Source organism: Tamandua tetradactyla, chromosome 7, assembly GCF_023851605.1.
Source record: "Tamandua tetradactyla isolate mTamTet1 chromosome 7, mTamTet1.pri, whole genome shotgun sequence".
Taxonomy (NCBI): domain Eukaryota; kingdom Metazoa; phylum Chordata; class Mammalia; order Pilosa; family Myrmecophagidae; genus Tamandua; species Tamandua tetradactyla.
The window spans coordinates 163722017-163745753 of NC_135333.1; the positions used below are offsets into that span (position 1 = coordinate 163722017).

The 23737-nt window shown below is 44.1% G+C and overlaps 1 protein-coding gene across 2 annotated transcripts in view; it reads left to right on the forward strand.

Moving 5' to 3' along the window:
- The window catches only part of PLXNC1 (plexin C1), a 138650-nt gene that overhangs the window by 33906 nt on the left and 81007 nt on the right, over positions 1-23737 (forward strand). For both annotated transcript variants that reach the window (XR_013155866.1, XM_077111612.1), the window contains exons 4-5: positions 1122-1222; positions 20839-20953. Coding sequence is in view for 1 of the 2 variants with exons in the window: in XM_077111612.1 (XP_076967727.1) it covers positions 1122-1222; positions 20839-20953 (216 nt within the window). In the remaining variant the exon portion in view is untranslated. The remainder of the gene's footprint in view (positions 1-1121; positions 1223-20838; positions 20954-23737) is intronic.

Genomic DNA, 23737 nt, shown 5'->3' on the forward strand with positions numbered 1-23737 from the left:
TGAGCTATAAGGGAATATCCACCTTCCGGTTAGTCCTGCCTGGCTCAGGGGCTCCTTGTGTGGCATCACGGACTGTGCGATGGAGGGGTGCGGTTTGCAGTTATCTGCCGTGAAGTCAACTTAGAATTGAAGGACACTTCTCAAGACACCCCCCGTTTTCCTCGCAGACCCCTTCCAGTATTGTCTGTCTCCCTAACTTGTTGAGGAAATCACCCCACTTTCTGGTGTATACAGCTTCCTGGCATGATGCTTTGCCCAGGTTTCCTGCCTACCTGGTGGGGGTCGCTGCTGGCGGGACATGCGCCGTGTGCCGCGGGGCGCACCTGCCTCTCCCGCCCTCCTCAGGGCCCTCCCCGCCTGTGCCCGCTCGTCCCCTCACACCTGGACCAGGCAGCTCTCGGGGCAGGAAAGTAATTTGAATTCCCCTCTGCCCCCCACCCCTACAGACACCGGTGGCTCCTATTTTTAGCTCCTGTGGAAGGGGTGTGAGCAAGTGAGCCAGAGCTCAGAGGTGATGCAGCCGCCTGCGAGGGTTTGGGAGGCCACCCCGTGCGTCTGTTTCCTTACTCATGCTAGCTTCATGCACTCCTGGCCCGAGGCTCTCCTTATCCCTAGGTGCCTCTGACTACACACAGTCCCTGTATCAAAGCCAGGTGACCTGATTCCATGATCCCCATGGAAATCCTTACTGGCAGATGAGAAACTTTGAGAGCACATCAGACCCACCTGAGGGAGCTTTAAAAATATGCAGATTCCTGGGCCCAGCTCAGCTCACTAAAGAGCGTCTCTGTGGCAGGGGGTCTCAGAATATGTATTTGAGGCTCCCCAGGTGGTCCTGACACAGCCACTTCCTAGCCTGGACCTCAAGAGCCGCTGCCCCAGTGTCATGATGGGGACATTAAGAGTTAGAGTTGACAGGGTGATGCAGTGGTGGCTCAATGGCAGAATTTTTGCCTGCCATGCCAGAGACCCGGGTTCGATTCCCAAAGCCTGCCTGTGCCAAAAAAAAAAAAGGGGGTTGATGATAAACACTCTTTGCAGCCCTGCATCAGAGAAGGTGTTGTGGTTTTTTTCCGGCGTTGCTTGTAATTCCTTCTCAACACCGTCATCTTTATTTTTAGGTTCGGAGAATTCGTGTTGCAAACTGCCATAAACATAAATCCTGTGCAGAGTGTTTGATGGCGAGAGACCCTCACTGCGGCTGGTGCCATCCGCTGCAAAGGTATTTCCTGAATTCTTTCTCATCAGCTCACTTTTCCGAAAAAGTAGCATGCAGTAAGTAACACACTTGTTGCCCTACTTGACAGCATATCCCTGTGACCTAGGGGAAACAAGCTTTTTGCCGACTAAAACAAGCTCATGCAATCCTCACTAATCCTCAGAGGCGTGCACAGCGTGACAGTTCCACCCACGCACTTGCCCTGGGCCACCCAGGGTGACCTATTGGGGGCAGGGTGAGTTTGCAAAATAAAGGAGGTAGGCTGCAGCGGTCAGTTTTGCTTTTGACTTTCTGCAGAGTTCTCCAAGACTCAAGAGAGAGGGAGAGGCAAAACGTGTTTCCTCAGAGAAGATAAAAGACTGGGAATGTTTGAAAATTTTCAAATGGCTCCGGGTGGTGTCCTGTGTCCTGTAACACAGCGGAAGCCTCTTTGCTGCGGTGGCGCCGCCTGCTGCGGGGAGCACTGCGGGCCGGGTGTGCAGGTGCGGGCTGCCCAGCCTGGCCTTGCGTTGCCATGTTCACGACCCATCTAGGCTCAGGGGCGACTTGTCACAGCTTCCTCTCCGCCGCAGTTCCCAGCGTCGCCGGGACCAGGCCGGTTGGATTCGCTGTTGCCATGGCAACCCAGTACCGGGGCTCTTGCTACAGAAGTGAGGAGGAGAGAGCCTTAGCTGCAGCTCAAGCAAGAAAGGGGGGAAAACACACCCGTGCCTGACAGGGTAGTGCTTTCAGTTCTGAAAGGTGAGAGAGGATGAGAGAACAAGCAGGTGCAGGGACGCTGAAGGCAGAACGAGGGGCACTTTGGGGATAGAGAAGAGACGTAGGAAGAGAATCTGGGAGCTTATGGGGGAAGGGGAAGGGAAGCAAGTGAAAAGAGGGGAGAGGGGGAAATACAATCTAAGCAGGAGGTTCAGGCAACAAACTGAAAATATGGGGATGGAATTAAAAGTTCATGGAGGAAGTCAAAATCCAAGAGGCAGCAAGACTCATAATTGCCCTTGCCTTTTGCTACACTTCCTTACGGGGCTGTTTTCATGAGAGTCACTGGCAGACAAAGGAAGCAGGGCCAGGAAATTCTCATGAATAATTGTCATTGGTAGGAACATTTTCTTCTTGTCGGTTGCCCAAGACTAGAATTTAAGGAATTAACCGATCATAAAAAGCATATTGTCATTCCAGACCCACCAGGCAGTGGCAGATCCATCCCATTTTTGTAGGTTCCCCTTCTATATTTGCAGAGCTACATGCAGGAGTTAATTCAGTGACAGTGTTATCAGTGGTGATGTGGTGATGATGGTGGAGGTGGTAACCATGACGATGGTGGTGGAGATAACAGTGGTAGTGGTGGTTGTGGTGATGGACATAATGGTAGTGATGGTGGTGGTGATAATGGTGTGATGTGATGATGGTGATGTGGTGATGATGGTGGAGGTGGTAACCATGACGATGGTGGTGGAGATAACAGTGGTAGTGGTGGTTGTGGTGATGGACATAATGGTAGAAATGGTGGTGGTGATAATGGTGTGATGTAATGATGGTGATGTTGGTGATGATGGTGGTGGCAGTAGTGTGATTAAATAGCCACATTAGCCACTGGCTACTGTATTGAACCTTAAAGGTCTAGAGTTCATGGGAAAGATCCAGGCTGGTATTACGAATTTGAAACTTGGTACCTAAAGAAGCCTTAAGAACAGATGAGGGAGTGAGTACAGATTGAGAAGAGGAGCTCAAGAAGAGAGGTTCAAGAATTGAACATCAGAGTGCTGCAATGTTTAGCGGTCAGGGAGATGAAGAGGAAGAAGAAAAAGAAATGGAGAGGGAGCAGCCAGAGAGATAAGAGGAAAACCTGGAGAGGGTGGTCTCTTGGAAGCCAAGAATGGAAAGAGCGAGTTGGAAGAGAAGGGAACCATGCATTCTGTCAGATGCTGTTGAGAGGTTCAAGCAAGAGAAGAAGAGAACTGACCACTAGACTTAGGAGATGGTCATTGGTGACCATGACAAAGACAGTTGTATGGAGTGATAATAAAGGTGCAAGAGACAATAGGGAGAGAAGAACTGGAAACTGATCAGGGACAATCTTCAGAGGAGTTGTTGTGAGAAAGGCAGCCGAAAAATGAGACAGAAGCTGGAGAAGAAAAATGGAGTCCAGAGAGTTTTGTTTTTTTAAGATGCGTGAACTAACTGTCTTTGTTCTGGTGGTAACATTCCAATAGAGAGGGAGAAACTGGGGATGCAAGAGAGATAAGAGAGGGTTGTAGAGTGTTGTCTTTCTGCAGTAAAGAAAATATGACCTAGTATGCCACTGGGGATGACAGCCTCAGATAGGAGCACGGACAGTTCATCCCTAGTAATAGGAAAAAAGGTAAATAAAATGGGCTCAGGAGCAAGTAGGTGGTGGAAGCATGTGTTGCATCCTTTCATATTGCTTATGTCTCTTTCGATGACTCAAGACACCGAGAAGGTGAGGTGGGGGAGGAAGCATTTGAGGTTTGAAAATAGAAGAGAGAGAAGGTATGAAATAGGAGAGTGGGAGATAGAGAGCAGAGTTGACAAATAAATAGTTGCCAGGACATGTTACAGCCCTCTTAAGTTTACTGGTCTTGCCTTTGAGGTGAGAGCAGGAAGCAGATGGCTTTTCTCAAGCCATGTTCAGCTCTGTTGGTGTAGTAGCAGAGTGGAGGGAGAGGGAGGGCATAGAGAACTAGAGTTAGCCAGAATTGGACCTTTGCCAGGAAATATATCAAGAGGGATATGGGAACTGAGGATGCAAGCAGGGGATGGACTAGTGATCATTATAATAGCAGGCCTTGAGCTCCAGCTGGAAGCACGCTCTGAGGAAGGAGGTGAGGTCCCAAAGGGAAGATGGATGTGCAAAAGTGGTAAGAGCAGGTGGTGCAAGGATAGTTCAGTGGTAGAATTCTCACCTGCTATGCGGGAGGCCCAGGTTCAATTCCCATCCCCTGTACATTCCCCCAAAACAAACAAACAATACAAACGAACAAAAAAAAAATTCAACAAATGGGTACTCACATGGAAAAAGAATGAAATGTGACCCCTGCCAAACAGCATACAAAAAAAAGTGGTAAGATCAACACCTTGGAGTTATGATTGGCTTTAAGAATTGTTGGAGCTAAGCAACTGGTAAGGGGAAGTGTGAATGGAGTGGGGAGGGCTTGAAATGAGGAAATTGAGGAGGTGAGGTTATTGGTAATGGCAAAGTAGAGGAGAGATGGAATCACTGAAGTAGGATGATAGAGAGGAGAAGAAGGAGCTGAAGTTCAGAGTGTTAGATGGGTCTGTGCTCTGTGTGGAGATTGGAATCAACAAGAACAGTGATGGGAGCAGTGTTGCAGGAAGAGAGGACGTATATATTCAAGAAATGAGGGGAAGTGACCAAGGAGTCTGGAGGATCCTAATAAGGATGGGTATTGGGTGGTAGACGCTGATGGCATAAGCTTCAAAGCTGGAGGATTTGGAAAGAGGGAAAAATTGACTAGAAAACACAGTGGAACATAAGCAGGACACTAATGGCAAAGAAGAGGTAGCAGCCAGCCCTCCAGAGGGCTGGAGGAAGCTGTGTCCCCAAGGCAGAGCCAGAATTCAATATAAGCAAAAAGGTGGAAAGGATCATCAGAGAAGAGGTTGAGGACATTGGGGATTTTATGGATGATTGGCTGTGAGTTCTGCAGGGCACAACACTTTCCATAAAGGCCTGCTAATTGCCTCCCCTGCTTCTTCTCTTGCTCCCTGCCCCCCACCCTACCACTTTCCAAGAGGACTGAGCCTGTTAAATTTTTCAATCAGATTGTGTTTCTCCCCAGCTTAAAAGCCTCCAGTGGCTTTCCATCTTAGATTTCAATGACTCCCTTATTGCCAGGACCTGCATACAAGACTTTATATAATCTGGCCCTTCCCCACTCTGGCTTCATCCGCTTCACTCTCTTCCCTCCTTCATTCCAGCCCAGCTACACTGACTCTCTCTGGGACATAAAAACATGCCAAGCTTGTTTCTGCCTCAAGGGCTTTGTGCCTGCTTTTCCCTTAGCCTGGATTACTCTAGACTAAAGGAATTTTTCACGGTTGCCTCTTTCTTGACCATCAGGTTTTAGAACACCACCTCCACCTGACCAGCCAGTCTTCAGTAACCTCCACACCTTACAACAGTAGCATCACTGATTATTTTCTTCATTGCTCCGTCATTATCTGAAATGATCTTATTTCTCTGCTTCCCTCTTTCTTAAGGGGGAATTTCATGAGAACGGGGACCTTGTCTGTCTTGTTCATTATTGTGCATCCAGGGTCTGGAACAGTGACCAGCACACAGGGAAGTGCTCAAAAAGATATGTGCAATGAATGAAATAGGTTGTGTAATCGGGGTGGCAGGTTGGGGTTTGTGCCTTGAGTATTATAAGACATTCTGGGATCATGGACAAGTCAGTGATCTTTCACAGCCATGTCATATCACTTGGTTTGAAATGGCGTGGTTCTGGCTTAAGATGAAATGAAACTAAGCCTCAGAGCTGTGACTCATGTAAACTCCCAGTACCATTCAAAATTAGGAATTCTAAAGGGGGATGTTTTCTTATAACTGTAGAGCAGCCCACTATGTTTATTTTAAATGCCACAGATTTATTTAGAAAAATAATTTATTTTCTCTTTTCTCTGTTGAGAAGGCTGAGCTTTCTTGCATACGTGTCTGTAAAGTGGGTTTGGCGGGGGGCAGGCAAGAAAACTATCTTAACTTCCTTTTGGTCGTGTGTTAAGAATAGACATCCAGCATAAGCAGATAAAAAGCAATTAGATAAACAATGAGCTCTAAAAAGTCTAGTATTTTTTATTGTTGGAACCTCAAATCCAACCTGTGCTGAATTTGTCTGTGTGGGTGGAAAGTGAGTTTTTGCAGGCTGAATATCTTGGGTTTGGAAGCACTTTCTCAGTTTTTCCCATATTGCAAAGCATAGCACATGTGTGCAGTTATGGATTTCCACAAAACTGGCAATCCTGAACCAATGAGCGGATGAGGTTCCAAAAGTTCATTTGCAAGTTTATTTGGCACCCAGAATGCATTTTTCCATAGAAATAATGTCATAAATTAAGGATTGATTCTCAAATCAGCCCACAAAATTCGATTAAATAAATTTCAACAAATATTTATTGAATACCTACCAAGAGCCCAATATTGGAAGTGAGATAGCTAGGTGCTATTGAAAGAAATCAGATGCCATGCTCGGCCTTAAGGAATTTACATGTAGCTGGGAAGGCAGACCTGTCAACGGCCAACATTCATTTATTCAGTCATATATCCAATCAACAAGTTGTATTGAGCAGTCACAATGTGCTAAGCCCTATATTAGGTGCTAGGGACAGAATTCCTTCTAGCCTTTGTGGCGCTTGCAATCTAGTAAGAGATATAGACAAGTGATTGAGTCAGATTTCTGCTCTAATAATACTGTGTAACCAACATCTTCCAAGTTCTTAATGGCTTCTGAGAACAATTATTTATTTACATCTATTTTTCTTGGTCATAGCTCTGCCTGCCAGCTGAGGAGGCTCTGTGTCAAGCTGTAGGTTGAGTTCAGGTCTGACTTACTTGTCACTTATGCTGAAGCCAACGCCTCCCTGACATATTCTCTTCTCAAAACAGATAGCAGAAGTACAAAAGTACAAAAGAAGTAGAAAAAGGAGCAAAGCTCCTGATCACCATATGTTTGCTAATGTTTCGTTGGTAAAGCAAGCCACAGAGCCAAATCCGACATCAGTGAGGTAGAGAAATACACTCTACCCACTCTAAGGGCAGCACTGCAAAGGGACATGGCCAAGAGTATTTGATTCTAGTGCAGAGGGGATTGAAGAACTGGGAACAATAGTTTAACCTACCCATAAGTAAAGGAGATGAATGAAATAGAGTGTAATAATGGCTAGCATAGAAGAAGCATGGGATTCCATGGGGGCACATATAAAAGCTCTTATCCAAATGTAAAAGGTCAGGGTAGACTTCCTGGAGGAAGGGATGTCTCAACTGAGCCAGGAGTGTAAGGAGATATCAGTCAGTTAAAGAGGAGGCAGGGGAAGTTGGCTGAGGGAACAGGCTAGACAAAGACCAGTAGCTATAAGAAAGCATGGCCTGAAACTCTGTGTGGATGGTATTTTCAATATAGCAGAGCAGTCTTGGCAGACAAGGGTGGCGTGGTAAGCAGGGGCACGTGAATAAGGGACTTATAAGCCAGGTTCAAGTATCTGGACTTTGTTGGGAGGATCTCGGGAAGCCATTGAATGGCTTTAATGAGAAGAGTGACTAAATCATTAATTAATAATGCAGTTATTGTTAATTAATAATAATCAGATTGCTGTCATCAGTTGTAACAAATGTTCCACACCAGTGCAAGGTGGCAGTGGGGGTTGGCGTACAGGAATCCTGTATTTTATACATGGTTGTTCTGTAAACCCACAACTTCTCTGATAAATAAAATTAAATATAAAAAAAGAGTGACTAGATCAGATGTATTTTAGAACAAGCACTCGGGGTGGGAGGGGACCCACTGGAAGCCAACAGGTCAGTTAGAGGATGGCTATAAACCAGCAAGAGACCAGAAACTGAATTAGAGTATTGGTGGGGATGGAAAGAAGTGGGTGGATTCAAGAGCTATTTGGAAAATATTGGATTTCCCCTTGAGTGTGTCACACTAAAAATAGGGTCCTAATAAAATGAAAAAATAAAACATCAAGGTGGCCACTGTTTTTCTGGAAGATGCATCTCCCTTGACCTAAGTCCTCACAAAGAAAATAAAGAAGGAATATGCAAACATATGCTGATTTCCTCTTGTATCCTAAGCACTGAACCGGGCCCTAGGTAGGAGCCCAAAGGATGGACATTTAAATCTGATGGGGAGAGGCTTCTGTGGGGTGCCAGAGCTGAGACTCAGAGTATGTGGCGGAATGAGTTATTGCTCTTTTACCAGCAATGCAGTCAAAGAATGTTGAGTGGAAATACTGGAGCAGGAGCAGTAGGAGAGAAGGGTGCAGATTCTGGAGTTGGCTTTCTTGGGATCAAGTCAGGGCATCTGTGTGTAACCTGCTAGCTTCTTAGCTTCTCTGCCAAATCTCTTCATCTGTAAAAGGGAATTAAGGTAGTCCCTACCTCTTAGGGTTGCTGAGCGGCTTACATGAGTTATTGCATGCAAAGTCCTTGGCAAGTGCCTGGCTCATCGTCAAAGCAGTGCTGTTCACGTTATGGTGGATGACCAGAAGCCAGCCATTGGTTGTCTCTAGGGTTGGGAAAGCTTTTGTGGAGGAGGTGGCACTAAAATCAGGCCTTGAAGCCTGAGTAAAATTCCAGCAAGAAAACAGAGGATGGGAACCCGGTGGAAAGGCATTTCAGGCAGAAGAACCGGTGAGGTAAGAGGTCTGTTGAGGGAGTGGCTGATTGAACTGTATCTTTATAGCTTTGGCTCTAGAAGGAAGGAAGTGGATGGGAAGCTGGGAGGGACCAGGATGTGGAGTGCTTTGTGTTTGGACTTTATTAGTGGGTGCTGGGAATTCATTAAAGGGGGAAGTAGGGGGCTGACATGATCACAGCTGTGTTTAAAGAAGGTTATCCTGAGAACAGTGGAGAAGATGAGCTGCCATACATCCCAGCATCAATTGTACCACCCCCTACCCCTGACCCGTCCAGGGTCACGTTCCTCTGGTATATTTGGGAAAGAGTGAGTTTATTTCACGTCTCCTCCAGAGCCATCTGCTTGGCAGCTCTTTCTCCCAATTTCATGTACCTCATCACCTCTCCCCACAGCACCCTGGGTCTCTCCTTGCCTTGGTCCCAGTCACCTAATGGAATCAGGGCTGGGTCCTCATCAGACCAATGGGCCTTGCATTAAAGGCCTCACTTGTCTTTCTCACTCCATCCCTTAATGCCCCACCCTGCACAGGACATGTACAGGGTGCCAAGAAAGCCCCCTGTGTAGTCATTATAAGCTATCTGGATGCTCCCTGTGATTATCTGCATAAATTTAACATTTGTCTCATAATCTCTTGTGCATTCCATGTTGACAGTCAGGAGACCTTAAAGTAGCCGCTGGCAGCTGTTTTTAGGTCTCTGGTTGCTGTTCAGCTGATCTATGCATGAAATGATAAAAGAGATCATTTCTCAACTCAGCCTGACAGCTGGGCTCTGGGGCCAGACTCTCCATCAGACTTCTCTAAGGGGTTGGGGGTCACAGAAGGGATTATTAATATGGGAGACACAAACTGAAATCTCGACGCTAAACATAATTGTCCCCAGTACCCCAGAGTAATAAATGAAAAGCTAAACGTGATTGGTCCATGGGTACTTGTGGCTTGCCTCATTCTCCCACCTTGAGGTCTACCTTCCGCCCCTCTTCCAAGAATGGCTCCTCCTCATGCTTGTCCTGGGCCAGTGGTTCACCTGAAAGGGACCCTCCCCACCAGGATGGTAATCGGACCAAAACTTGACCAAGATAATCCATGGTGCATGGCATGGTGGCTGTGTTCATCTAAAGCCTGACTTAGGATCTGCCATCATTAGAGATGGGCAGTGTGCAACAGAGAGGGCCAGCGAAAAAGTCCAGCAAAGCGTACCCCTCACTCCTTATACTTCAGAATGCAGTTCCCACCCTCTTCTGCAGCATGCCCCCCTTGACTCCAGGCCAGGCCAGGAGACAGGGTCCACGTGATGGATAAGACAGTGCTTATCATACACCAGACACTGCCCATCCTAGTCCCCGCCATGTTCCATTTGGCCCTCCTGGTACCCTGTGAAGTACCATCATAGTCCCCACTGTATGAACAAGAAGACAGGTTTAGTTCATGTATTAGTTACCTATTGATGCTGTAACAGATTACCCCAAATGTGATGGTTCGAAGCAACACAAATTTATTATCTTACGGTTCCCAACGTGAGAAATCCAAAATGGGTCTCACTGGGCTAAAACCAAGGTGTTGGCAGGACAGTGTTCCTTTTGAAAGCTCTAGGGGAGAATCCACTTCCTTGCCTTTTCTAGCTTCTGGAGGCCACCGCCATTCCCCCTTCCGTCTTCAAAACCAGCAGTGGAGCAATTTCAGATCTCTCTGACTGTGCCCCCTTCACCCATCATCATATCTCTGTTTCTGACCATGACTCTCCTGTCCCTTTTTCACTTATAAAGACTCTTGTGATCACCTTAACCCACCTGGGTAGCCCAAGGTAGCTCAAAATCTCAAGATCACTAACTTAATCACATCTGCCAAGCCCCTTATGCCATGTAAGATATAAGGGACTGGGGATTAAGGTCTGGACATCTTTCGGGGAGCATTATTCTGCCTGCCACAAGTTGCACATGAACTTGAACCAGGATTCAAATCTATGTAAGGAAATAGAGAGCATGTCAGATGGTGATTAGTGTTGTGACAAAAATAAAGCTTAGAAAGGAGACTGGAGATGCTGGGTGGAAGCTAAGAAGGTTACAGTTTTAAATATAGAGGTCACTGAGAAGGCAGCGCCCGAGCCCAGACCTGAAGGCGCAGCTTTGGAGATATACCCCTTCGCAGGTTTCGGTGACATTTAGTTGAGTGACCAGGAAGACGGTTTGGCGCAGAAGATCTTTCTAACTCTGCCTCTGTTCTGCTTCTCCTTCCAATCTGTTGTGTGTCCTCAGCAGAACCCAAGCTTGGGGGCTGTGGAGCTACCCTCCTTTATGGCCCAGTGTGACTCTTATGACAGTGATAATGAGAGTAATGGATTTGGGGGTGGCCTCCCTTCTTGCTTGAAGACCCCATTGTGTCAACTAATCGTATAGAAGCAAGTAGAACAACTGTCTGTGGGATGCAAGAAGCGGGAAGCCAAGAGGACTATGTTATTTAGGCCTTAAGACATCACCAAATTACCCCAGACAGAGAGATTCAGCCCAAGTATCTGGGTTACCAAGAATGCTGGAGGATTTTCTCAGAGGGGTCTTGGGTAAACCTGGACCTCCATTATCAGCTATTACACGTACTGTTAATAAATCCTACTTATTTGGAGGCGGAAGATAGAAAGGGGGGAAAAAGTTAAGGGGAACAGTACCAACCTTGGCATTCCAGACACGTGCCAGTGCTTGGCACAGTGGACATGCCCACCTTGCTCAGAGCCAGTTTTTTGTTTGGTAGAGTTGGGAACTGAGATCCTCAGAACTCAGCCTCCAAACCACTTATCTCCACCATCTCTTTAATTGATGCTCTCTGATTTCCAAGTACCATTAGGAACCCCCTTTTAGTAAATACATGTTTTAAGGGAATAGATTTTTTTTGAAGTGACCTTATCTCAGGCAGAGTGCACCTTCATAAGTGTGTATTGATTTGCTTGTAAAAATTTCTCAAATGTTTTCACTGGTCTTTGTGACCAAGTATTTGTCCTGTTCCCAGCAACTCCTCCACATTCAAGCACAATGTTCAGATTTTCATTTGAAGCTTTCCTGCCAGTCTTCCGTTTTTGCTTTTGTCGTGTTCAGCTCTGAACGCTTTTGTTCTCTTGTATCAAGGGTGCACCATTTCTGATATGCCAAGATGGGATTTAATGCTGCTTTCAGGAGGACTGGGCTTTAATGTCATTGCCACCTGTATTTCTGGTGGGGAAACTGAGGCCCAGAGAGGCTAAGGAATGTGTCCCAGATGCAGTGGGACTTTGTGGGGCAGCAGATTTGAAGACGGATTTTCCTGACTTGAGAGATACTATTTGTCCATTTTCATTTCCTTGCTATTAACAAAAAACAAAAAACAAAAAACAAAACAAAACAAAAAAACAAAAAATGCCTGCCCTAAGTTCTTCAGCTCATGTTTTGCACTTGGAAATAAAAACACCAACTTTTAGAACAGTCATCACCCACAAAAAAACGGCCACAAACCCCTTCTGTGTGAGTGTCACAGCCTGCCAATGTGTTTTTTGTGTGTGTGTTAAATAGCTGTGTGTTTCAAGGCAAAGGCTGATTTTCCACCATGCCACTTACCAGGCCAACCCAGTGAACAAAAATCAATGAAATGACTTATGGTGCTATCATGGAGACATAGGCAAGAATATAGTTGCTTTAAAGTTTAATTCTTAATTCACTTCAGCGAACTTTCGTTGAAGGCCAGCCGTGGGCCAGGTCCTGTACTGTGCCCTGGGGAAACAGAGATGAACGTGTCTCTGCCTGGGGAATCTCCCAAGCTAATATGGGAAGCAAACTGAACAAATTATTCCAGCACAGTATGGAAAGTTCTCTAATAGCTGAAGCTCATGGCAGAGGGAGACACCAAAACACCCTTGAGCCCTGTGGTGGGCGAGAGGATTGTGATTAAGAATCTTCTAAGAAACCTTGACCGTGTCCACTTCCATAGCTGGAAAAGGCACACTGGCTATTGGCCTGGTGAGTGGGCAGTGCAAATGGCAGCCTAGTTAACTTTGACACCCAAATCCCTTTCTTTTCACCACCACTTTATGATTGTTTGGCTATGTCATCCAATTTTTGGCCCAAATTCTCATATAACAATAACAATAAGAATAACCACTGATATTTATAGAGGCATTATTGGAAGCACTTTAAGTAGATATACATTTTTGTAAGAACTCCACGAGATGGAAACAATTATTATCTGCATTTCTGCAGGTGGAGAACTGAGACACAGGAAGGGTACATGGTTTGCCCAAGGTCACTGGCTTGTAAATGGCGAACCTGCTGTCCCTCTTCTCCCCTAAGTCTGGCCTTGCTGCTCTTTCTTTAGTTCCTTGGAGAGACCAAGCTTTAAGTGAACGTCGGGTCTTCTTCTCCCTCTTCCTGAAATGCTCTTTCCACTATTGACATGGGTAGATCATTCTCATCCTTCAGTCTGAACTGAAATGGTATCTTTCCCAACAGCCAATCTAAAATAGGTTCCTGCCTACTATGTCTTTGGTTTTTGCAACAGACTTACTTCAATTTGGAATTATTTTTTAGGTTGTCTGTTTATTTATTTATTTTTGTCTGTGTGCCCCACTGGCAGTTAAGTTCGTTAAGAGAGCAACCTTACCTCCCCCTCTAGGTGAGACATAACTCCCAGGGATGTAAATCTCACTGGCAACCTGGAACAGAAATCCCAGGTGAGCATCAAGGAATTGAGAAAACCTTCCTGATCAAAAGGGGGAAGAGGGAATTGAGAAAAAAATAAAGTTTCAGTGGCTGAGAGATTTCTAACCGAGTTGAGAGGATATTCTGGAGGCTATTCTTATGCATTGTATAGATATCCCTTTTTAGTTTGTGGTATATTAGAGTGGGTGGAGGAAAGTACCTGAAACTGTTGAGCTGTGTTCCAGTAGCCTTGATTCTTGAAGACAATTGTATAAAGGTAGAGCTTTTACAGTGTGACTGTGAGATTGTGAAAAAAGAGTGTGGCCTTAATGGCTTGCCCAGTAATGTGTCCCAAGTGCCTGGTACAGCATTTGGAACGTGGTGGGCACTCAGTGAATCTTTTGTAGATGAATACAAGTGTATTCTAGGTAGAAGATCATTCCTGGGCCTTGAGGGTATCAAGGTGAATAAGGCTCGCCTTTCTCTTATGGAACTTCCAGTCCCGTCGGAAGCACTTTATGTATTCCAGGAGCATGTGCCAGGTGCCACTGAACTCGGAGGAGGGAGCTTCTGACTTGGAATGGGCAGGCATCATGGAGGAAGTGACATTGAACTAGCCCTTGAAAACCGAACATGCTTTCACCAAAGTGTTGAGGGCCCTAGCACATTCCCAGTAGTAGGAACAGCCTCTGTGAGAAGAACCTGGCATGTTTGGGACTGCGAGTAGTCATCAAATGTCTACACTCTACCAGCCTCCGTGCACTAGATAGCACTGAGTTATCTTTAGGAACTTGCATTCTAAACAGAGACTTGGCCTCATCAGCCCGCAACTGCTTGGGGATGAGTTTGTAGAGGAAGGTGGGAGCTAGAGCGTAGAGTGTCAAGGTAAAGAGATGAGCATGGAAATGTGTTGTCATCTCCAGGTCATGAAGCCAAGTGGGCTTAAGAGTTTGGTGAAGGTGAAAGGGAATATTAAGATTTTTAAGCAGGGGAATGACATAACCAGCGTTGTGCTTGGGAATAATCTAGAAGTCGGTATGGAAGTGGATTGGAGGGACTGGAGATGGGAAGAAGGGGGACCAGTCGGAGGCTGCTGCAGGAGCCTTGGTGAGCAGTGAGGAGTGAGGATGGACCGCAGAGGGTAGCTTAGAGTGATGCCTAGAATTAATAGATCATGATCAGCTGGGTATGAGAGTTGAGAAGAAGAGCTGAAAAGGGCTCAAGGTTTTCTAACTTGATCCACTACATGGATTATTGTTCATTAATCAAGACAAGGAAGTGCTTCCCATAGTGTGTGAGTGGGACTTCTAATCCATCACATCTCCCCAGAGAAAAGGTTCTTTGGTAAATACTTGGAAGATAGTGCATCATTCATTCCTGGGGAAGTCACAAACCTGTCAGCATGTTCAAGGCTCAGGGGAGCCCTGCAGTGGAGAAACTTGTTTAATTTTATTTAACTAGTGCTTCCCAAACTTCTTAGCAAGAGGATCCTACTTTGCTCACAACCTGTATAGTAATAATTTTACCTTGCCCCAAAAGAGTCCTAGCCTTTGCCCTCAGCTTCTGGGAGGCGATCTGCGAGCCCTTGGGTGGCATGCCTGGCAGGGGTGTTTTTGTTTGCATGGGGACAGTGGGTGGTGTACTATCATCTCCACCCCTGGAGGGCCTGGAGACAGGTCAGCCACAGGATGCAACCAGGTTTATATGATTGAGTCCAGTAAAGACTCTGTACCCCAAGGCTTGGGTGAGCTTCCCTGATTGACATTGCTTCATGCATATTGTCACGTATTGATACTGGGAAATTAATGCTGTCTGTGATGCCATGGGGATAGGAAAACTGTGTGGAGTTTTCTGAAGTCTTCCCTGTGCACCTCCTCTCTTGGTTGATCTTAATCTGTATCCTTCAGCTGCAATAAAATGTAACTCTGGTTATAACAGCTTTAGGTGAGTTCTGAGAGTCCCTCTAAGGAATTAGCAAACGTAAGGGTGGTCTTGTGGACCCCGAAACTTGCAGCTGGTGTCTGAAGTGAGGACGTCTTGGGGATCCCCCAACTTGCGATTGGTGTCAGGAGTGAGGATGATCTTGGGGGGACGACCCCTTAAATTTGTCAAGCCATAACAACCCAAGAAACACACTTTGTGAAATGCTTCAGAATGGAATAAAACTTGCATTTTCCTATGTGGCCCCTGCTCTGGGAGGATCTGTTTACTCCTCATTGGCATTTATGATTTTGCTTTCCTGGAATTCCGACTCTTTTGAGCAATCTTGGCATTGCACTAAGAATGCGGATATCAGTGCCAGACTGCTGGGATTCAAGACCAGGCTCCACCTCTTCCCTTGTCATATGACTTCAGGAAAGTTATATAACCTCTTTGTGCCTCAGTTTCCTCATCTCTGAAATGGGAGGATACCAATAGTATCTACTTCATGAGGCAGTTAAAAGAGCCCAGGGGAAGGGCTCAGGTTGTGACGAATAAATGAGTTAAATCATGTGCAAGAACATTGCCTGGCATGTTAGATGTTTTAGCTTTAAAAAAAAAAAACCCTCCTAAATTGTCTCCGTTATTAGCATAATTTTATCATATTGATTGACTTTCAGCTTCAGTGATGAAGATCCAGTTTTTTTAGCTTTCCCCGCAGTTATTTTGGTCTTGTGTTTGGCTTTCCCTGTTTCTGACTCTGGAGGGCTTTGATTCCTTGGGCTGTCATGGTGCCTTCCTAGTCTTTCCTGCTCCGTAGCATTTGGTTTCCTCATCTCCTGGACTGGCAATGTTAATAAACGTGCCCTGATTCTAGAGACCACCTGGCCCCTTTGGACTCCTTTCCTTTCCTAAAAATGCAGACATCTGTTTGAAATCACTTAGCAAAAGACAAAAAGACCTTGCTATGTTCTTGTAGGAAAACGCTCCCTTGGCTAGTACAGAGTCTCCTGTTCCCTGGGAGAGAGGCTGGATTGTTTCTTGTTAAAAGTTTTCTGATATCATATCGGTGTGGAATCTTTGGGAGGGACCCATAACCCCTACATTCTAGCCAGTTACCTGATATTTAGTTATCATGTGCTTCGGGGACTGTCTGCTCTTCCTGAACAATTAGATTAAAGGATGCTGATGAAATTCGAGTGGCAGGGAATAGAAGTTACATTTCTGAGTTCGGAGTTTCTATTTCAAGGTTGAGTACGTGGTAAATTTTTACTGAGAGGCTCTAGTCTAAAGGAGTCAGATTCTCGAGGTCCCTTAGCCTGGCCCGTGGGCATTTCCCCTGCTTGGAATCTAGAAGCTTCTTTTCAAATTGGTCCCTCTCTTCTTTACGTTGGCATGAAAACAATTAATAATTTAAACCATGCCCATTTAAAAAAAACTGTAAGAATACTGCATAAATACAATACTGTAATAATAAATTTAAAAGTCAATCCGGCTGGGCTCTGTTCCCAGACCACCAGCTGGGCAAAAACACAATAAGTAAAGAAGAAAATGGCTATCTTGCAAAAGGCTGCAATCTCGTTGTTTTCTGCCTCACTTTCACCACAAATATATGGTATTAAAGTTACATTAAGGATAAATATGTTTCATGAGAAAACCTGGAAACCTAATCACCTTTAAAACATTATTTCTATGGGGGAAAATGCATTCCATGTTATAAACAGATGGTTTGCAAATACATTTTCAGAGTGCAATCGATTTGTAAGTTGGGGGCCTCCTGGAATTTTTGTGTTCAGGGCTAGCAATAGATGAAAATTAGACACACTCAGAATCCCCTCCTCTGGGTTCCCCTCCCAAACCCCAGCTACCCGTTTTATCCTAGAGATACTGCCTCACCTTCTCTGCAACCCGATCGTGAGGGTTGCATCCCTGCCTCCTCATCCTGGCCCGGCCCCACCCTCCAACCCCTGGTGAGACCCCTAGGAAGCTGAGGAACTCCGGACGCTTTTGTCCCAGGGCACCCTGTGAAGTGGACATTGGGTCACAGGTGAGGGAGCAGCCAGGCGGCCAAGCTCCTGGCTTTGAAGCCGAACGTCGGATGCTTGGCAGCTGTGTGCCACCGGCGTGTCCTCGCACTTCTGTGAGTCTCATGTCACCGCCTGTAGAATGGGGGGCCCGACTGTAAGCGCTCAGCACAGTACCTGGCACCGGGCCAGCGCCCCATCACTGGGATGCAGGGATGCCGTGGGATGTACAGATCCCAGGGAACCAACTGGGGCAGCCAGCTCACCACATGAAAGTACTTTCTTAATTTCAAATAGCAAACTTCGAAACAAGTGCTTGGAACTTCTCTGTTCATAAGTTGTGGCCTGTGTAAGTTCGGAAGATACATTTTTATGAGGACAGTTTGTGGGGATTGACAGGGGTGGCCCAGTAAAGGAGTGGCAATGTTGGACTCTATTATTTTGAATAAATTGGCTCCATGGCCAATTTTGCAGCAAACAACTAAGAATAAGCCTTCCTAAATCGTTTTATTCACTTAATTGTTTCCACATACAGAATTTTTCACCTAAGAAAAGTTGTGGGTGCTTTTTTAGATTCACTTTTTGGGCTTTTGTTGATTTCCTTTTTTTCCCTCAGGCGATCATTTCCTTGCATTCTGAGCAGGCTCTATTTTCTAATTTGCACACAGGTTAGCATTTGCATGGTGGCTTTGTCATGTAGGCATGAGATCTAGTTGGAAATAAGGATTAGAAATATAAAATATTGCTTGGGAGTCTGAGGGCTTTTGGACAGATCCTCAGTAGAGGATGGGGCAAAAAAGATAGCATAAGGTAAGGAGAGCAAATATATCTTTGCCATTTTTTTTTCCGGAATGCACTCATTCTAATCCAAATCCAATTTTCCTCTTATCCATGGCCTTAAGAAATTGCAGTGGAGCCAGTTAAGAAATCGGCCTATCTATTGAGGACTGAGACTCACCAAGGGTTGTGCCCGACAATGAGATTTTCATTTTATTTCATCTAAGGCTTAAGCATTTATGAACTTGACCACTGCTTTTCTTGATAAATGTGAGTGAGAGCTTTCAATTATTTCATGTAACTGGCTTTGTTTACTGAAAGTATGGACACTGTAAGATATTCAACCCCTCCTTAAGAAATTTGAATGTGTAGGTGGTGTGCTGTCATGAAGATTTTACAATCTGCAATATTTGAGAAGTAATAAGACACTGTTGTTGATTGGCCATCTGGTTATACATTCTCGGTGTCACAGTTTACTTTTTTCCTTTTTTTTTAAAACTGCTGAGAGGCAAGGAATGGAAGTCCAGAAATTTAAAAGGGGGCTAATAAACAAGGAATTCAGGTTTAGTTGCTTAACATGGTTAGATTTCATTTTGACCTTACGCAAAATTGGAAATGGAAGGTTTCTGTGTGTTTTCTTTTTTCTTGTATTTTCAAAAGATAAACTGAAAACCTCATCTCCTAATTTTGATCCATCTCTGGCCCCAGTTCTCAAGTTTTAGCTTTTGTTACAAGAAGTCTCTAATATAAGTAGGAGACAAACATATATCATAAGGAAACTCTAGAAATGAAAATCGCCAGCAGAAGGGACCTTTAGAGATTTCATATTCCATCCATCCATTCAAAAATATTTATTGAAACCCTAATATTTGCATATGATGCTGCCAAACACTGAGGGATTTGTTGAAGAAATATTAAAGACGTTCTCCCTTCCTTTGTGGAGTTTAGAGCTTACTCGGGGAGAAATGACATGGACATATGAAAGAGTTAAGTAGTAATTCAAGGCAGCATATGATTAAATACCAAAATGTGTGGTTCTGACACAAAGTGCTGTAGGAGTTCAGAAAAGAGAGTGATAACTCAGTGGCACTATCATTTTCTGCCTACAAATTGGCGAATGGTAACACTGTTTGTATGAAATATTTTACACTTGTTTTTTTGGCAGCCTCGAGGCCTTGACTCCCAGGCAGCATTAAGAGCTTTTGAAAATATTTGTACTCCAGTCTCTCTAGAACTGGCTTAATTTTTTTTTCTTATAGGCAGAGGAAGTGCCTTATACAAACCACAGTGCCCATGAGAGCAGGTAGTATATGAACACAGCCATTATCTGTTCAGATTAAAGAATAAGGAACCAGCCTCATCACTCTGTTTTTCAATCCAAAAGTGCAAATGCTTGCCCCTCGGTTGCAAACCCTCGCTGACATTGAGAGGCAGTTTAATTTGAAATTAATGTCCGTGACAAATGAGCTCCCATCAAGGGTCAGATAAATTGATGGCCTTGGAGAATTGCTGATGAGAATGAGATGAAGGCTCCCCCATGGTTATGCTGTTGGAGAAGGAAGAGATGCCGGTGTAGGGGGATTTGGACACAGGTGTGCTCTCTGGGAGCGGGTTCCCCCGAATGTCAGACGACGATGACGTGCCCGAGTGTTGTTGACGGGGTGATGTTTAATGAAACTCTCTGGCTTCCTGTTCTATTTTTGCCCTATTCGAATTAGCACAGAACTCAAAAGGCAAAGCCGTGGGGCCTAAATCTTAAGACTAAAACAGAAAACCCTTGTGAAGCCAAATATGCTGTTGGGCCCACACCTCAGTCTCCTGGCTTCCCCAGGGACTCCCACAGCTGAATGTCATGATTTAGTTGATTTTCAGTCTCATGATTCATGTATTTTCAGTTGTGTCTAAAAATCGCTGCCACTGGTTCTCCCCCACTACTTCGTTTTAACCTCAGGCCTTGGGGAAGCAGAGATTCTAGAGGTGTTTGGTTCTTTCCTGAACATATTAGTCAATGGAATGTCAATAGAACCAAACACTTTTTGAAAATAACGTGGCACTTGGTGTTTATTCTTCTAGTCGAGTGGAATGCCCCATCTGCTGAGGCAAGTTAGCATGACCTAGAATGCTCCAGAGAGCAAGCAAACCAGTGACCTCGCTGCTCCACTTCTGATCATTTGTTTTATCAGAATTGTTGGCCCTGGCCATAGCTCAACAATTATTTGGGGGTATCCTCTGAGCTGGCCAACATGGGCAAGTTAGCCCTGGAAAATGTTTCACCCATATCTTTTGATAAAATTTGGCAACTGTCTAAACAAATGTTATGTAGCAAAGATGATGGAATGTCTTACCAAGTTCTTGGTCAGACTCTGCCCTTGAAATATTTTTATTTAATTAAAAAAGTGCAAAGCACAAAATAGTAGCTTTATTATTATTATTTACAAAAATGTTACATAGTAGGTCGATTGTCAAGAGAGTGAGTTGCAAACTTAAAATTTACATAATATGTAAACTCTTCTTTGGCTGGTATTTGCTAAGTATTTCTTGTAGCCCTAGAAAGGAGCTCTTTATTTTAGAACCCATAGTGGATGTAGTTTGGATATATTTGTCTGTCATCTTGAGAAGTCTTAAGTTCAACATGTTGTCTATTTTGTTCTCTGTTCCTAGACATGACTGAAAAAACCTTCTGCTGTTTTCCTATTGCAATTCATGATTTCAGCATCATCTTCCTATTCTCATTCAAAATCAATAATCCACTATACTAAACCTGGCATTTTGTACTGAAGCCAAGTATGAGGAAGTTTTAACTTGTATGTGTGGCATTGCTGTTTTGTTGGTCTTTTGTTTTTAGGTGCACTTTTCAAGGAGATTGCATACCTTTAGAGAACTCCGGAAACTGGCTGGATATTTCATCTGGAGCTGAACAGTGCCCTAAAATCGAGATGATTCGAAGCAGTAAAGATAAGGTAAGATCATTTGTTTGTCTCAATTTGTAGTCTCCTCATTTTGTCCAACTCGTGCTGACTGCCTTCTGTGTGTAAAATAACCAAATAAACTTAGTTATAGGAGTCTATTCATTTAGTCAGTGAATGTTGGGTGCTGAGCAGATGCCGGGGACATAGCAGAGAACAAGGCACATCGTGGACCAGCGGAGTTTGTCACCTTGTGGGGCTAAAGATGACCTTCAGTGGTTACGTTTAATGAAAAGATCACCTTTTAACTTGATGGAAAGACATATTAACATTAAAAACATCAAGAGAAAGAAGTTCAGACTCAACCAAGAATCTTTAACTGTGGTTGAATTTTAGAATTTTGCTCTATGGTGCCTTCTCCTAATGTGTTCGGGATTCTCTTAACAACTGCCCTATGAACAAGGTGTCAGGTAATATTGGTAGAGAGGAGAGAAAATCAGTGTGGGATAACACGATTGCCCATGAGGCCCCTTGGAGAGCCAGTGGGGAAGCTTCCTGTGGCTGTAGCACTTGTGGCAGCCCTGCCCCTGGAGGAGAGGAAGGAAGCCATGAATGTATCCAAGCATTTTCTGATACACGAAACAACCAGGCCCTATGGGAAGATGGGATTCCTACTTTGCAATCTCAGTGATGCCACACGGAAATGTCTTCTCCCTAATTATGGCTCTTGTATTATGAATAACTGGACAGCATCGCCATCAGCAGCCAGTTGCCCTGTGTGTGGCGCTGTCTCCGTTTTATCTGAATGTCACATTAACAAGGAAATGGGCCATGTTCTCTTTTCCCTTACACTTTGCCATTTCAAATAGCAAGAACCAGACCACTTACGATGATTTAACATTTAATAAAGGGGAGCCAGAGCATTTAATGAGTGATAAATAATAAAAGAATCAAGCTTTCAAGTCCTAAGAGATCAGAATTCACCAATTTAAAGTTCTTTGCCCATTGCCGCTTTCTGTGGTCCACCTGGCAGTGAAGGAGCCCTCACCCAAACCTCCACCAGCCCTGAGTCAGAGTGGATAGAACCTGGGGTATCCAAGCAGAGGTTTGGCCAAGTTTTTACTTCTCTTTATCAGCCTGAAAAATAGCTGACTTTAGTGCTGATTGAGAATGGTAGAAAATATCATGATCCTCACATAAACCCAGGACTCTGCCAAGTGGTTGAGATTATGCAAGATTCTTTTATCATTTACAAGATTTTCAGGGTAACCCGTGAGCTAAATGTAGTGGGGAGGAGAAAGTAATTCATTCATTAACTAAAAAGTACTCCTTTGCACAATTGCTCATTATGTATGGGTTCACTTGTATACATTAATCACCATTTTTACCTGTTCTGGAACATTACAAAAAATTGCTTCCCACCCCACTGACCAGAAGTGCTGTCCTTGTCACCGCGCCTCCCACTGGGGTTTTCCCCTGACCCCCTGGCGTCCTTTCCACATAGCCCATCCTTCTAGCTCACCGTTGCTCTCAAAATAAAGGATGTAACAATTAAGTATTTTGATTAAAGCTACTCTTTGAATAAGACCGATTATTTTAGTAATATTGATATCTAATGTTCATCTCTTGATCATATTGCTTCAAAATATTTCCTATCATTAGGACCATCCATGACTTCCCTGAAAGTCTCAAGTCTTTGTTTGTTTGCATACCTGGTCCTGGCATCCTGAGGTGGCATCTGTAGCTTTCCCCGCCTCCATCTATTCATTCCATTGTGAGGGTGTTTGCCCTCTGCCTGCCATATGCCTGGTATCATTCTAGTAACTTTCTAGGTACAGAAAAAACCCATAGAATAGAGAGTCACGTTCACAAGAAGCTTTGTCTCCTGACACAGCACAATCAGAAGACTGTACATCCTCTTCCTTGCTATGGAATGCTGTGCAGCTGTTAAGAAGAAATAACTAGAGCTATCCCAGTTGTCTTGGAGGGATTTCTGTGAGTTTTTTGAGTAAAAACAGAAGATACAGAAAAGTATGTATAAAATGCTCTTGTATTGACCAAAAAGTCCCTATCTATGCTTATATGTTTATATCTATGTATGATTATTTGAGAATGGAGACAAATAAAAGAAGAATCACACTAGATTGTCAACATGAGTTTCCCTGGTGGAGATGGGTGTGAATGATTATGTGATAGAGAGGGAAGCTGGAGACAAGTGAAAAAAGCAGAAAAATGAAAGCCCCATTTACACAGGCAACCAAAAAAAGTGGATGCATGACATGATTCCATTTTTGCAGTATGTAAAATATGTGTGTAAAATGTTTTTCTACTGATAAGACAGAGAAGAAATAGGAATAAAAGTATTTCCCACAGATAACATGGTTCCTAAAGAGAGATCTAGAAATATTTTTTTACAAATTAGATCTAAAACAAGGAAATCCACCATCACTGATGCTATCAACAGTGTTTTTAAAATTCTGTCCAGTGCATAAACATAAGAAGCAAGTAATAGGAATAAGTTTTGGAATAGAATAGACGAAAACATCATTATTTTTAATCTGAAGTGATTATCTCGAAAATCTAAAGATATTAGTCTTATGAACTATTCAAATTAGTAAAAGCTACATGAAGTGCTAAATGCTCCATAAATATTCATAGAGACATAACCTTGCTGTGTGTCAGATGTTAACTTCAATTAGTAAAGATCCCATTCATCAAAACAGCAAAAATACTCAGGCATAAACTTAAAGAGCAAAGTATATGCTCTGTGTTTTGTAAGCATTTTTACTAGAATAAGCATTCTTACTAGAAGATACATATGGGAGGCAGCTACCAAAA